This window comes from Seriola lalandi, unplaced genomic scaffold, assembly GCF_002814215.2.
Source record: "Seriola lalandi dorsalis isolate HSWRI2012SDOR001 ecotype SW California unplaced genomic scaffold, Sedor1 jcf7180002054293, whole genome shotgun sequence".
In the NCBI taxonomy this organism is placed as follows: Eukaryota; Metazoa; Chordata; class Actinopteri; order Carangiformes; family Carangidae; genus Seriola; species Seriola lalandi.
In genome coordinates, this window is record NW_019524846.1 from 399,866 (window position 1) to 413,287 (window position 13,422).

The 13,422-nt window shown below is 41.1% G+C and overlaps 1 protein-coding gene across 1 annotated transcript in view; it reads left to right on the forward strand.

Annotated features, from left to right (window-relative positions):
- nek7 (NIMA-related kinase 7) overlaps window positions 1-13,422 on the forward strand; it is a 58,212-nt gene that overhangs the window by 37,099 nt on the left and 7,691 nt on the right. Inside the window, exons 6-8 of the mRNA XM_023406013.2 lie at window positions 412-520; window positions 1,962-2,069; window positions 8,679-8,773. Coding sequence (XP_023261781.1) covers window positions 412-520; window positions 1,962-2,069; window positions 8,679-8,773 — 312 coding nt within the window. The remainder of the gene's footprint in view (window positions 1-411; window positions 521-1,961; window positions 2,070-8,678; window positions 8,774-13,422) is intronic.

Genomic DNA, 13,422 nt, shown 5'->3' on the forward strand with positions numbered 1-13,422 from the left:
TGTACTTAACAAAAGAGCTGTGTGCCAGATGGGAGAGTTTTGGAAGGTACCACAAATTTCTTCTCTCTGTTCCTGAGAGTGCATGTGCTTTTCATTGTAGGCCATAGAGAAAATGAGATGGAGCTTGGTTAGGCAAGGGACCGACCAAGAGGCGAGTGGTCTGGGTTGCATTAAGAGTGGAGTCACAGAGCTAGGGACTGAAGCCGGGGATGGATGCTTTATAAACACACGCAGACATAAACACTTTGCTACCATCTTAAAATTGTATTCCGTGCCACACAAGACCTTTTCCCATCCCTATTAAAATATTTTATGTGTTCCTTTTTTCAGGTATGCTAATGCTACTTTAATTTTCTGTGTGTGTTCCTGTGTCCCTGTGTGCATGTGTGTGCGCTTGCATTTACTTTACAGCACTTTAAGAAGCAGAGGAGGCTTATCCCAGAAAGAACAGTGTGGAAGTACTTTGTCCAACTCTGCAGTGCGCTCGAACATATGCACTCCCGAAGAGTCATGCACAGAGGTAGTATTAATGCACACAAACTTTACATAAACATACACCAACAGGCATATTAATACATAGATTGAATTGGCTTGTTTATTGTAAGCATAAGAAAATGTAGCTATAGAATATATAGAATCTTTTAAATCTGGACCAGTTTGTTCTTCTAAATTGAGCCACCATGAATGGTCTGAGATAGTTTTAGAGAAGTACTGGATGATGGAAACAAGTTGGAGAAACTTGTACAAATGCTGCAACTGCTCACATCTGTTCTAACGTGGTTAATGTCTCAAAGCGTTTGTCCAATTACGGACTCTTAAATTATCACATGAAAATACACTGTGCATTGTATTTCTTGAAAAAAACCCCACTGAACCGTGAACCAACCCCAACAAAAATGATCATACATGTTCAAAAGTATTGGTGTGCGTTGATCTTTTTTCAGCACGAGGGTGATAAGAATTTTCCTGCAACTTTTCTGGGACTGGTCCCATTGTCTAGTGGGTGCTGGGCCTTAAACAGGAGAACAAAAACTGAGGGGAACAAGTTGTTTGGTGTGATGGATTATCTGTCTCCCATAATTTAAGTCTCTGTGTTTTAATTTTTAATAGCATAATAAATTGAACTGAAACCAGTTGATGTCTGTTAAGAGGGAAATTAAATTCAAGAAGTTGCAGTATATTTGTTTGCCGTTATTAAGATAATACACAACTCCTACTTAACAGAGTAAACCATGCAATACTTAGTGTGGTCTTCTTAAGTCCAGAAAATGAAAATGAGTAAAAACGGAACATTAAATCAGTATTTCACTATGGATTTTCTTTAGTGTGAAGGCCCTTGTTGCATATGACAGAAGGCTTAAGTGTAGGTGCTAAACAACACATAGACCAGAGAACACAGTGTTTATGGCCCCACATGCTTTCAATAGGGCCCAGTCAAATCAAGTCCTGGATTCATGTACATAGGCTGCTGCACTCACATACACATCTACAGGTGATGTACTTCCGTTGGACTGACTCTGATTAGGGCACAGGGACACTAATGAACCCTGAGCTCTGCGTTTTAACGACCACTTAACAGAGACCGCCTATTCAAAAGCCGCTTACAATTATACGGGAGCAGTAAATTTCAAAGGCTGATGCGGGTCACATTAACGTTACTTACTTACTAGAAAAAGCACCACAAATGGTTTTCTAATGCCCACATTAACTGAAATGAATATTTTCAATAATAGACATTATGTCTGTAATGCTGACATGTTTTCTGGGCAAAGAGGACATGCAGTCTTTTGTTTATCATCATACATTCCTACCACAGGTTGGTTCTTAATTACTATGTTACTCATATAGCATTCATATTAGCTATTGAAACAGTGAGTCTGAGTTAAATTCAACCAGTTCATAAATACCCTCTCCTCTCTTTTCACTTTTTCTGACTCCTCTCCACAATTTTTCGTCTCCAGATATCAAGCCAGCCAATGTATTCATCACAGCCACAGGAGTAGTGAAACTAGGAGACTTGGGACTGGGACGATTCTTCAGCTCCAAAACAACCGCCGCTCATTCGCTAGGTAATTTACAAGTCTACGACACACACACACACACACACACACACACACACACACACACACACATAGTGGCCCCCAGTAATCACCCAATGTTGGATGTGTTTCATTAAACATGTTGAGCCCAGAGCCATGTGTCATGTAGTCATGCTGCCTGGCCACGGCTGTGCCCAGCCTCTTCATAGGCCACTTAGCCACTTCCTGTTGCCTTGACCTTTAACCCTAACACAGATGAAAACTGGGCAGAGTCGGTCGAAACACAGCTCTGATTGTGACTGTGTGCCATAAAACAAGCAAGCCAACTTTACAATCAGGGTTATTGTTGGCATTGATGGGTGTGTTTGTCACTTGTAGGAAATAAAATCATATAACACTCTTTTTTTCATTCAAAAATAGTGAGAATTGTGGACCAGAATTGCCACAATAATTGAGATGAACAAAAAAAAAAGTGTGCTAAACTTGAGACTGTATGAATTGACAAATGGAATAGTTCAACATGTTCATTCTTTATTCTTTAATGCCAAGGGTGTTTTAATGACCATGGGAATTACAGTGTAAATCTTTAGGAGTCAAGCCGGTAACTTCAAGAACATAGTGAAATAACACTTCAATAATTCTGGATTTCAAAAAGAATAGATAGAGACATTTCTAGCACTTCAAGCTTTGTCTTGTTAGTAAAAAACCTGTAGCTTATGTCACTTTTCTAGAGGCACTGGTTTTAACACAAATACATACACTCACATACACACATCTACCTCACTTAAAGGGTGTCGTAGTGTTTAAAACACAAGCTCACCTCTTAACAATTTGTTAACAGTCTGTACCTACCAGCCCTTCCCACTGTGCTGTATTTCCTGCACCTTTCTGGTGATTAACATAATGGAGCATATGCTGCAAAGTCATGTAAGAGTCAGAGCATGATGGATATATTCATATGAACTGGAAGTGAGAAATGAATCAAAAAACACTAAAACTTAAAATTCTAAAATTTGTTATCACTAAATGGTGTCTTCTGTCCTTTGTAATTTACTGTTCAAGCCATTAAATTAAGACATTGTTGAAGGTGTAATCTTTAAGCCACCAACATGTCTTGAGAATGAGGACAGCATATCCTGAAGACAGTTCTTGATAGCAGTGTCAGTGAAAATGTCAACACACAAGCAGAGTATTATCACTGAGTACCTGTTAAGTCTAAAAGAAACATGCTTCTGGACTGTAGAATTGTAAAATAAATTCTGCCTAAGGTAAATAAAGACAACAAAAATTATTGCAAGAATAGGTAACTGTCATTGGTAAGAAAAACTTTCTGTTCAATCTAACAAGTCATTTCTGATTTGGTTGAACTTTAGCAACAGCACAAACACAGAATCAAGCAGGGATTTCTTGTTGCCTGCATGTATGTTAACTAATTTTATCTTAATAACACAGTACAAATTACATAATGACGAAATTAATAGTGGTAATTTCACTAGCAATGTACTAAGCCGTTGAATGTCTAGTATTATACAATAAAATGCAGTGGAGGTAGTTACACTGGTTTCTACTTATTGAGCCTATTGAGTTACGCAAAGGTGCTATCCAACATCCCATTTGCAATTTTAGCTGCTTCATAGATTGGAAAATGTAAAAAAAAAAAAAAAAAAAAAAAAAAAAAAAAAAAGACAAATATAAATGCTGTCATTCGCACTGTCTCACTTCCCTATATCAAGCTGTTATTACCACAAACAGCACGCTATTCTCCACCCCTGTACAGCAGCCGCCCAGCCTTTGAGAAAGTGTGAATCACATGATCAGGTCAACAGAAGCCCTATCAACTAAGCAGCCTGCATTGCAAGCAGAGCAGGGTGAGAGCGTCTGTGATTGCTCATTAAACGTTGAGTCCACAGCACCCTCTTTAGGCTGACAGAGGATAGGCAGCCCCACAAGCAGAGGGGTCAACTGGGATACGCCAGTCATTAACCCAAAGCAATCAAAACTGCTTTGTTTATCTACACAGATAACAGTGTAATATTTCTTCCAGCACAGAGTGAATACTTGTCATGTGTATTCTCTTTTTGCATAGATACATTTGATTTAAGAACAGTTACATTCACCGTGAGATCATAAGCACAAATAAGCATGTTGTGTAAGCATATGAAATATTTTTGAGAACACAGTACTTTGTATCCTTTTAAGAATATTATAACTGTATCAGGATGTCGGTAAAATGTTTTCACTAGAGGGTCTTGTACTGTAGAAAGTGATGATGTCCCCAGGTTAGCATGACCTGTCGACAAGGGATTCAGAGTGCGTCATTCTTCCACCCTCTGTCACTGCCTTTCCCCTTGACATTTCATGCGATTTGTTTCAAACAGCAGATCTCCTCTCTTTATTACTTTGTCACCTCTCCTTCTTTCCTGCTGCTGTTTCTCTATATTGCTCATCCTCACTTCCCCTTCCCTCTGTCCCTCCCTCTGGTGCCTTGACTTTTAGCCAGAGAGAAAGGGGTGAGAGAGAGAGAGAGAGATGTGAGAAAGTGAGAGTTGGAGAATAGAAGATGGCACACACAGTGAGAAGAGAAGGAGGAGAAAGCAATATGTCAGATAAAGAAAGGAGCATAAGAAATAGAAGAATGGGTGACAAAGAAACAGAAAAAGAAAGGCAGAGTGTGCCAGGTGCGAGAGAAGAGAATGTGACAGAGTGACATAAAAAAAAGAGGAGAAAAAAGAAAGCGAAGAGAAAGAAAAAAGTTCGGAGGAGCAGAGTAAGAGGAGAGAATATGACAATGTGACAGAAAAAAATGGAGGAGAAAAAGGAAAGCAAGAGTGAGAGAGAGAGAGGGATAGAAAGAAATATGAGGAAGAGCCCTGTATGTATATGCATGTGTGTGTGTGCGCGTGTATGTACTCGCACATCCAACCGCGTGCCAGCCTGGGTCTGTAATGAGGCGAGCCACCCAGCTGAACAGAAGAGCAGGGTGGTGGAGCTGAGATGGAGGTCCAGGCATACAGCCTGTCAGGCTAGGCTTTCAACTCAGCTGCTCAGCAGCCTGCAGTCACACACACACACACGCGCACACAGTTTTTTTGTCTCTTACACACTTTTGCACACACTAAGAGACACAGACTCTTTGTCTCCTATACAGATGTAAGTCGAGACGCACATACACATCCATACGGGCCTGAATGCATACACACACACACACACACACACACACACACACACACACACACACACACACACACACACACGCACACACACACACACACACACGCACGCGCCACATATCTATCCATGCTCTGGGACATAAGACAAAAATACACACAGGCATGCAAAAGACACCTACTACTACACACTGTCTGCTTTCCAGTGCTGAGGATGGGTATGCAGGGTTATGGCAAGAGTTGGATTAAAGAGAAAAAGAACAAAAGAACGGTAGTATGGGGAAAGCTGATGCAATCATTAGAGGAATGAGAGACTAGCCAATTGGCAGTAATAAGTAGTATAATATACCTGCAATTAACACCTGTAATGAGAAAGGTGTTAACGATGAGTACTGGGGGAAAGAGAGGAAAAGGAAAAGAAAGAAATAGCGAACAAGATCGAAGCAGCAAGACCTCGGAGAAGCTGATGTTGGAAATAACTGACTGTTTCAACGTATACATAAAGACTTGGTTATCTTATAAAGGCAAGCAAGCGAGTTGTGAAACAAAGAGGGGTAGGCAGAGAGCCAAATTGGGGGTGAGGGCTCAGCAAGATCCTATAGAAAACCTTGCAAAACATAGTGGGAATATAAGGGAATACAGAGAATGCCCTCTAACTATGAGATCAAGTCCATTCTGGCTGTGCTCCTACCTAGAAGTTTACGTCTTTGGTCTTAAAACACAATAGAGCGGTGGTTTCCAAAATCCTGCCCTTGCTCTGAATGAGAAATTCAATCATATCCTTTGAGATTCCATTACAATCTCATTCCCTGTTTTAAACACAGAAATATAAAACTGGTAATAGCACAGATTAGAGAAGGCTTACACCATTAATGGGTACTCTCCAAGAAATACTTCACTGCATTTAAAAGGTCCATTTAAAGCTTTAGGTTTAAAGGAAATTGCGCCAAGTCTGTTCACTCAAATCAGTAATTGTATTAAAAAGACACAGGTTTGGGTTCATTTTATGGCACATTCAGCAGGGTCTTAGAAGAGGGCTCTTTATGCTGGATAGCATCTCACCTCCCATACAACAACGCTTACCCTGTTACACAGAGAATAAAGTGTTGTCATAGCCATTCACAATAATGGAAATCAATCCCAACATGACTTTCAATTTATTTGCATGAATAAGTAATGTGCCCTTAATTTAGCATGCTGAAGGAGCCTGGGCCCAGCGCTGCTGCCTTTTTTTTATGCAACTATTAGCATAAGAGAGGCTGATTCTTTTTAATCAACTAATAATGAATGTTAGGGGAGCTTGTTCAGACCGCACCATGAGACCTCACAGCTCACACACACACACACACACACACACACACACACACACACACACACACACACACACAAACCACAGTACCAACCTGATGACCAATTAAAACAGCAATCCCTAGTCCCCTGTTTATTCTTCTACGTGCTCTCTCTTGCTTCTGCCTGTGCAGATGCTGATTATTTTTGGAATGACAGGTAACACTTCATTATTCAAAACCGCACATTTAAGATAAAAGCGTGTTTTCTCAACCCAATTAGATGTGCACCAAAATTAAAAGTGCTAGCTTTCATTACAGTTCCCATAGACTTCAAATCTAATATCCCCCTCTGTAATAGTTTTATTAATTGCAATTACATCAGTTGAGTTTCCTCCGACCTGTTAATGTGCAGAATGGCTCTGGAGAGTTTGTGTGTGTGTATGTGTGCGAGCCTGTGTGTGTGATTGCTCGCACATGTGAGTACATGAGTACAGTGTGCAAGTGTGCAGTTCTGGCTTTTTCCTTCCTTGCAGGAGCAAGCCGACTTTTTCTCCTGGGTTCTTTCCATTTGAGAGCTGTTCTAACCTACCCAGCTCACTTCAACTGTTTGTGCGTATTTTACACTCAACAACTACCAGTTGCCCTCTATAAAAACTCTTCCTCATTCCTGCACATTGAGTATAGGGGGAAGACTGTGTTTGAAAAAAAAAAGAAAAGAAAAACACACAATTCTCCACGATTTTCTATATGTAAAGAAATAAAATTTTGAAAAAATTACATTGCATTGAATTTAGCTTTTTCAATGAAATTCTTGTTTAAACTGGTTTAAGATCTATGGAAAGGGTTCCCCAGTTTTCCCTTTCATCCTGTGGTGTTTAGTATTATTTAAGATTTAAATGCACTAATTACTTCACAAGCCTTTCGTTAATGTGTACACTCTCAACTTTAGAGGAAGGAAGCAAAATTAGCTGTGATGTTAGATTAGACTAAGAACCTGAAAACTCCCCCATGATGCGGAACTGGACAAAGCCCCGTTTAGAGAACACTAGTTGCACTGTGTTTCAAACAAGAAGCAAATTAAAGTATTAAGACTTGGAATTCAGTTAATGTCACTTAAACAGTTTAAATATAATTGTTAAATATAATAATCAATTATTTCAGTATTAAAGATTAATAATCAGCATGTGTCCCAAGAGGAAAGCAAGAAGGTGTTGATTATTTTGACATTTAAAGCACAAGCTACACACAGACTACACACAGTCATATGCAGCAGTGCTACTGATGGAGGAGCCTGTGTAGCTGTCGTCTTCATATATAGTAAGCCTTTCATTCACACATTTGCTAGAGAAGATTTGGAACGAGCAGAGTCTGAGAGCTGCTCAGCACAGGTTAAAGGCCTGGTAAAATTTCCATCCTTTAACCATATGTGATTAATATGAAACCTCTGCTGGATGTGCTTGATAGACTTTTACATGGGAAATCACAATAAACAGAAAGCTAATGAAAAAAAGCAGCCAGTCACATTCAGCTAAGAAAGCAGCAAATCTCCAAAGCTTCCTGCAGTGTGTTATGGATGTGATGTTGAGCTGTGGTTCCTCTTTGTGCCCAGTTGGGTGAAGATCTGATTCTTTGGAGGTCTGCCAGTCCCCATGGCAGTTTGTGATTCTTGAGTTTCAAAAGCAGAACCAGGAACTGGCCAACTTTTAAGGCTCCGCCACTGCTCCCTGGGCGTATTCACTGACTACTGTTTCAGATCATTACCAAACCCCACTAATCAAAACTGATTCATGTATATTTTGTGTGCGCGAGTATGTCTGCTGTGCATATGTATGCAACTTTGTGGTACTCACACAATTGCATTCACTGTATGGGCTTACATGATGATATCTAACCTTATTAAATATCATCTTACTTAGAATTAACAGAGGCAGTCCACTTTTAAGTCTCCCTGTATTTTTCTTTTATGTGCTCTTGCTAAAATATGGTGAGTATTGCAACCTCTGAATGTGTCACAGTTTGAGTCAACACCTCCATTCCCCACCTGTTTCTCTGTACTGTGTCAGTGATGTTGATGAACTGGGGAAGCATGGGTTTGCAATGCAAAATGTTAGCACTCACTCTCTCTTTTTGTCCTGTTCTCATTTCTGCCTCTGTCTATCTCCTTCTGCCCCCCCGTGTTCCAGTGGGTACTCCTTACTACATGTCACCGGAGAGGATACATGAAAACGGATACAACTTCAAATCTGACATCTGGTCGCTAGGATGCCTGCTCTACGAGGTAAACTATGGGAATATGTGCACACACTGTCACCCTGCAGTCGACTGTGGGAGTGACGTGAGAACACAATGGCTGAGACACACACATGAACAGACAAGCCATCCTCAATCCAACTTATAATAAAGTACTGTAAGAAAATATATACAAATAATTATACTTACCCACATTTTTATGCTGTATTAACGAGTCTCACTAGACATGCAAACTATAACTGCCCACTCTTTTACTACAGATTAATTATAAATGTAAATGGTATGTCATATTTCTTTACCTCTTATACCTCGTGCCACTCACTTCTCTCCCTGTGGCTTGGCTGAGCTGAAGCCTTAAGACTCTGAGTTAATGTCCTTTAGCCAAGGAACCTGCTAAATGTTGCAAAGCTGGTGAGTGAAGGGAACTGACATGCCCATGTGTTTTAGATAAAGCCGCCCAGTGACACTGACTAGTTTGATTAGTCAGGAGCAAAACACCACAGGGCTGTAGACCACACTGAGTGGAGACAACCCCGGGAGGAGAGCACAGCAGAGGGAACAAAGAGGAAAGAGTTGGGAGCAGAACAATGATAGACATGAGTGATAGCAGTCAATCTGATTTTTCACCTTGCCAACCTTCACGTGCACCGAATACAAACAGACAGGCACAAATTCTGACACACTGTTGGCCAAGGAAACGCTCACATTTCCCTCCCCTCCTCTCTCCTAACTCCCCTGAGTTGCTGATCACTTGGGCTGCATTTCAACGCACCAGTGACTGCACCTTCTCTACATTGCCTCAGGCATAGAGGTGGAGATAACGCAAGGAAGAAGTTTCAGCTCAGCTTGCAGGTCATGGTTGCTCAGAGACCACAGTCCTTCATGTTAATTAGTTCCCCACAATGCACTGGGGTAATGTGCGGCTGTGGTTGGCTGAGAGCAGTGGGGCTGTAGGTCACGTTCTGTTTTTTTACTTTTTATGTCTGTTGTATGTGCGTGTTTACACAGAGGATGCTACTTTTACTGTTAATAAAAAACAGATTGCTGGGTTTTATTGCTCCTATTGCATAGTTTCTGTAGGTATCACAATTGCATAACCACACAAGCACTGAACAGTTTTGTTTGATTAAGGTCATTTAGGTGTGGTTCATTTTGTTAGCATGAGTCGGACTTAGTTTTCATTGAGTCAGGCTTAGGTATTTTATGATCAAGATGTAGTTATAAACTAACAGTGATATCAATTTCCATACATTTGGACACAGTGTTTACGCATTCACAAAATTTCTACATTCTTGAGATTTTTTAAACATCAAACTATTGGCTTGGTTGCAATTGAAGATTCTGTCCATAGTGACGTTTTCTAAATTCTTTAAATATTGATCTAAGGAAGGTGTTCCTTTTGAAATTGTCATAGTACCGCATGTGCAGCCTGAGCATTGATTGTTTCACAGTTTCAGTTGGGGTGCAGCACATTGATCTTTTGTACCTTTCACCCTTAGGAGAACTGCTAGGGGTCACAGTCTAGACTAAACACTGAGAAATAAGATGGGGACCAGAGACGAGGAGAGGGAAGGAGAGAGCTAGAGAGCAAAAGTGAAAAGACAAAGGGAGACCTATTGCTCCCCGAGGAGGTCAAAAGACAGGGAATAAAGATATAAGGTGAAAAAGTTTAGGAATCTACTGTATATTGGTACAGTATAGGAAGCTAGAGAAGGGTAAGGGCATAGGCAGTGCAAGTCTTAAGAGAGACCAAATGGAAAGAGGAGATAGAAGGCTAGAGAGAAGGAGAGAGCAGAGGGGGAGAAATGGAAGGGGGAAATAACAAATAGCGAGAGCAGGGTTATAGATTGCTGGAGCGAAGAGAAGGGGGGGGGTGTTCGTTCAGAGAGAAAGTACTGCAGGTACAAGAGCAGAGACAGAACTCCAACCATCAGGTCAAGGTGAGCCATGCAAGCAGCCTGTGGAGATAAAGATTTTAGAGTCTTATTGTTACCAGAGGAGTGCTCACCACGTCATGCATATTCTCTTTGAAGAACAGACCCTTGCCTTCCAACTTCTTGGTAAGAGGGCTCCACAGTACATTTGGTGTCAGGAAACTTACCTCTTTCTCTCCCAAACTCTCCTTCACTCCTCTTTGCTCTGTTCTCCTCCCCTCTGCAACGTTCCCCTCTGCATGCCTCCCTTTTCCTCACTTAACCTTCAGGCATAAGAAATTCACATAGAAATCCACGCCTGATCCCTTTGGTACTCATTGATTTCGCTCTGGACATACAGTAGGGGCTGAGGTTTTGTGTGTTGGGGTTTGTGTGTGTGCAATCATGATTATGTGTGCTTGTATCCAAGGGAGTTTGGTTCCTTATGTGTGAAACTGCTCCATTTGAGAGAACCTGCATTTTTGATTCTTGTGCCTTGGGGTTGGGTTAGGGTCCGAAGGGCCAATCTGTCAATATCTGGTCATTGTATCTGCGTCTATCTTCATCTCCCATTCTGTTTGATCCCTTTCTCCTCGCGTCCAAACTCATTACATCCCCTGACCCTGCTCTGTGCCCCCTCACCTAAACCCCCTCACTGTGGTAAACAGGGATGCCGCACTCATCAGGGTTGTCTCCTACGGCGACCTGGAAAGTAACGAAGGGGTTTGGTCACATGCCAGTCAATGAGATCGCAGTCTCCTAGTGCTCTCTCCTTTTTCTCACAGATAAAACCACTTCATATTTGCATGAGTAATTCTCACGCACTGTGCTCTGTATAAAAAGATGCATTTTACACACACACACACTCTTGGTCTCCCGCTTGTACAGATGTGTTGTGGTTGTATAAAGGTTAGCAGAGGAGGAGAATATATTGAAAAACTTTACAGGAATGTGTCTCCTTCCTGTATGGAGCTCAGCCATCCATACCTCTGACTGTGCCCATGTCTCGTGCTTCCTGCCTCATTCCTGTCCCTCCCCTCTTGTTTTGCTGTTGGTTTTATGAGGCCGAAAAATGCAGGGTTCTCAGCAGCTGGCATTTGCATGTGATGAGTTGCCCCTGTGGCTAGCTCGCTATATGTTTTTTAAAGTGAGGATCTTGCAAACAGAGACTGAGTATCCTTAAACCTTTTTCATACTGTGTGGCTCTTTTTTTGACACGTTAACACACACGTGTCTCATACCAATTCCAGTATCTGGCTGTGACATATCCAATAGAAAACCTAGCCCATTTGTGGACAGTATCGCAGATCTTTTTACCATTAGATACATTTGTTGATCCCTAACCTGTCTTATTTATCCACACTCTCCTTCTTACCCTAGAGAAATTCTTATTTTCTGCTTAAAGCATTAATAACATTTAGCAATAGAACATTCAACTCAATTGAAAACTTTCTAAGCTCATTTCATGACCGTTTTTTAAAATCTTCAAACTCAAAAGTTGGTAGACTATTTGAAGGTATACTTTGATATTCTGGAAAACACACTTCTTTGACCTCTTGCTGGGAGTAAAATGAGACGACCAAGACCACTCTCATATTTGTCCATTAAATATGAAACTAATAACCAGAAATTATCAAATTTGCAGTTTGTTTTAATTAGTGAAATTTACAGGGGCTGATAAACAGACTTTGTTACCTTTGGATGGAGCTGTTTACCCCTACTTTAGCTAGCTAGGTAGCTTCATATTTAACTGACAGATAGACTGATATCAATCTTTCAATCACTTAACTCATAAGCATATTTCCCAACATGTTAAATTTTTCCTTTAGATTTCACACTTCAAATACCAACATTCAGTTTAGATAGGGACATTACAACACACTTTTTGTCAGTTTTCCTCAAAAGTTCAGCTCCCTGGAACAATCTGGCTCTTTAAGCTCATGCGTCTGTTCTTCTTCTTCTTGCCTTTTCTTCATTCCTTCTTCCCTTTTTAGTGTGTTGAAATAGAGGGGTGATGACTCCACTGGGTGTAGGTATATTTTTAATGACTGTCCCTACGCTGTGACTTATTGCCTTGATTAATATATCATCATAAAGCCACATGAAGGGCCAGTGAGAACATAAAAAAGTCATGCTTTCCTCACTTTTACAGTTGTGTGTGTGTGTGCGTGTGTGCGTGCGTGTGTGTGTGTGTGTGTGTGTGTGTGCGCGCATGTATGCGTGCGAGTGAGTGAGAGAAAGAGAGAGAGAGCAAGAGAGTAAATATACAAAATATACATGTGTTTTGCTTGTGTGTATTAACATTTAGGTGTTTATTTTGATGTGGCATATGCCTATAATTGTATGTATGTTTATAAATGAGTAAGTGAGAACTTGTGAGAAGCCCTTTGGTCCCAGGCTGCAGGGCTCCAGGGATAAGGGGGGGGGGGGCGAGAGCCTCTCGCAGCTCTTTTTAATTGGTGTACAGGGAGAGAGAGAGAGAGAGAGAGAGAGAGAGAGAGAGAGAGCTGGATCAGTGTTAATTAAACTGGAAGACCCCATCCAGACATTTTACACGGAGAGATATGCTGGCTTTACATGCCTGGGCTGAGGAGGGCACAACCTGGCCAGCTGAAGATGAGCTGAGGAACAAAGGAGTGTGTGTGTGTGTGTGTGTGTGTGTGTGTGTATGTGTGTGTGTGTGTGTGTGTGTGTGAGAGAGAGCAGGGGGCCGGCAGCTGTCAGGGGCTAGGAGCAGCAGGCACTAATGAAGCAGATGAATAGT